At 38.1% G+C, this 2,804-nt stretch overlaps 1 protein-coding gene across 1 annotated transcript in view; it reads left to right on the top strand.

Moving 5' to 3' along the window:
• Positions 1–2,804, top strand: part of LOC103605437 (coiled-coil domain-containing protein 81-like) — a gene marked incomplete at its 3' end in the record, with an annotated part of 24,169 nt that overhangs the window by 2,911 nt on the left and 18,454 nt on the right. The window contains exon 3 of the mRNA XM_008590024.1: positions 2,260–2,516. Coding sequence (XP_008588246.1) covers positions 2,260–2,516 — 257 coding nt within the window. The remainder of the gene's footprint in view (positions 1–2,259; positions 2,517–2,804) is intronic.

The following is a 2,804-nucleotide window of genomic DNA, read 5'->3' as shown; positions in this document are numbered from 1 at the left end:
CCAAAAAAAAAGACCCCCCCCCCCAGCCCCTACAATATATTGGAAAAACAAATAACCACTGTACTTCTGCATATATTTAGTATGGTGGGTTTGACAGACTTTTCAGCCATTTTTATCTAGAATTTTTTGACAGAAGAAATACATTTCATCAAAAACTTATCAATGGAAATGAAAATGAAGTCATTTTTTTTCTTCCCCAAAACATTTGTGCCTTAGAATTAGAATTTTCTGTCTTGGATCTTGTAGTGTAGTCCAAAAAAGTAGTTTACATCTACAGTTAATTTTATTACAGGGTGAGGAAATTTCACAATTAAATATATATGACTGAATTAGTTCAAAGGAAAATTCTGTCTACAGATTAGTTATGGAGTTATGTTTCTTCAGCATTAATTAACTAGGTAACTAATTAAACATTATATAGTGGTTTTTAAAGATTAGTAAGACATGGTTCCTGCTTTGTGGAGCTCAGAGTCTAGCATAGACAATAAATGTATGAGCAAATAATGGAACATGATTAAATGCTGTTAAAGCAGCATTGATCAGAACTGGATCAAATGCTATGGGAGCCCAAAGGAGAACATGCCATCATCTGTACTAGTCTGGTTTTTAGCTTAGGAATATAGCTCTTCCAATTACAGTAGTTTGGTAAATTATGACAGAAGTCTGAATGAAGGCACTGGTAATCAGGAGGCAAACATGGGGATCTACTCATGGGACATTTCAAGTGTGGAACTGATAGGATTGTTTAAGTTGAGGGTGCTGGGTTGCAAGGGGAAGGAAGTATTTAGGATGACTCAGATTTCTTGGTGGGGGAATAGATGGATGCCCGTGCCATTAACTGCCGTAGGGAATGAAGGTGAAAGGCAGGTTGTGGTGGTGGATAAAATAACGAGTTTGCTTTTGCACATGCTGAATTTGAGATTCCTGTACGGATACTGAGGTAGAGGTGATTCTAGAGCTTAGGAGAAGGGTATGGACTAGAGATCAAGGTTTGAATGAATTTACCCAGAAGAGGATATAAAGTAAAAAGAAGAGACAAAGACAGAATCCTACTGAAAAAATAAATCAAACCAAACAAAAAACCCCTTAGTATCTTATAAGGAGTAGAAGAGGAGAGAAGTTAGCAAAGGAGACCAAAGGGGAGGAAATTGGAAAACCAAGAGTAGTGTCATGGATACAAGAGAAAAGGGCCAACAGGTTACAGAGAAGTCATGAGAAGGAAGATTTGATAATAGTGTCCTGACTAAGGTGAGTGGGCTGGGAGACAGATTGCAGAGAGGCAATGGGTGAATGGGAGTGGAGAATCTAGAGGCAGGGAATATGGCCTTCTCTTCTAATAAACTGTGTATTAAAAAAGAGAAACAGAGGGAGGTGGTATAAAATTACTGCTAAATTGTGCAGGAGACAGTAGGCTGACAGTGAAGGAAGCTCATGTCTCATAGAGCTGTTAATCCTCATCATTCAGCAGTATTGGGCGTTTGAAAGGCTGTGATTCATGCTTGCTGAGTGAATGTTTAGAATATTCTCTCTGTCCTGTTCCTCTATCAGTGGACATTTTTATTTTCTCTCCTCGGTTTTATCATCTTGATCCTCTCTTTTCTGACTTGTGGACTTTGCTCAGCCCCTACATCTGTTCTGGTAAAATAGATCCTGTGTTGCCTTCAAGCTAGATTGTCTCATTCCTTTGTAATGTAATTTATGGGTTCATTAGAGAGGAAAAGCTTTCTGCAAGGCATGCAGTCTGATAGCTTTGTAAAAGACTCAATTTTGTTTGAATGATAATTTGTAGTAAAGATAACTATCTTTTCAAAACATTTAATGTTTATAGATATTTATAATATTTAAAAATGGTACAATAACTGGAGGAGATATGCGAATATTACTTCTGCATTTCCTGAAAGATAGGGGGCTGAAAACTTCAGAAAACCCTCTGATGAAGAGAAGCGGTTAGTTATAACGATGCCTCCTAGAGAAAATCAAAAGCTTGTCTAGAATGTTGTTTAGAAAGCTAATTGTTCTTCTTTGGAGCATTAAACATAATACTTTAGGGAAAATTGTACTAATTAATATGTATTACACAGTTGTGTTAGTTGTCTGCAGCAATAATATTACATTGGGTACAGCTAAATGCTTCACATGAACAATTCTATTTTAGGGTATTAAGTGTGAATCAGATAATTATTTGTGAGAGCACATGATATGTCCTTATTGTTATCTCTGCTTTCTTTCCTCCACCCCCACTGTATTTTTCTCCTCTAGGTGATATCCCAATTGTTCCACTTAATTTTGTCATGATATCCCTGGAGGGTCCATTTAACAGGGATGTAGTGGAAGGATGTGTGAAGGAGACGTTGCTTTTTTTATCCCGATCCATTTCCATCAAACAAAATGTGGAGTTTACATTCAAAGGAATTGGGGTCCTCGTGATCAGAGACAGCAAAGTGAAAATGAGATTTTATAAGGACTTCCTTTGTGCTGTGGATGGAAGTGGGGCTTTGGAAAAAGCCCTAGCAAAAGTAAATCAATGTTTTCCTTCTCCTAACCTCTCTCCCAATCGTAGCCTGAATCATCTGTATGTGTGTTGTCATTAAGAAAAACTCAGGTTGACATATGTTGAAGTGACGGTTACCCCAAGTGCACGGAAGTGCTTGTTTATAGGTGATTAACTCTTTGACAAAAAGGATTAGAAAGGCAAAGGAACTTTAAATTTTGAGTCAATGCCAACTAAGAAATATAAATGATAGGGCCGGCCCGGTGGCGCACTGCTACAGAGCGCCGCTTGGGAGCGCGGTGGCGCTCCCGCC

The sequence above is a fragment of the Galeopterus variegatus genome, unplaced genomic scaffold, assembly GCF_000696425.1.
Source record: "Galeopterus variegatus unplaced genomic scaffold, G_variegatus-3.0.2 Scaffold5812, whole genome shotgun sequence".
Classification (NCBI taxonomy): domain Eukaryota; kingdom Metazoa; phylum Chordata; class Mammalia; order Dermoptera; family Cynocephalidae; genus Galeopterus; species Galeopterus variegatus.
Note: the sequence above shows the minus strand (reverse complement) of the source record. Positions and strands in the feature narration are given on the sequence as shown.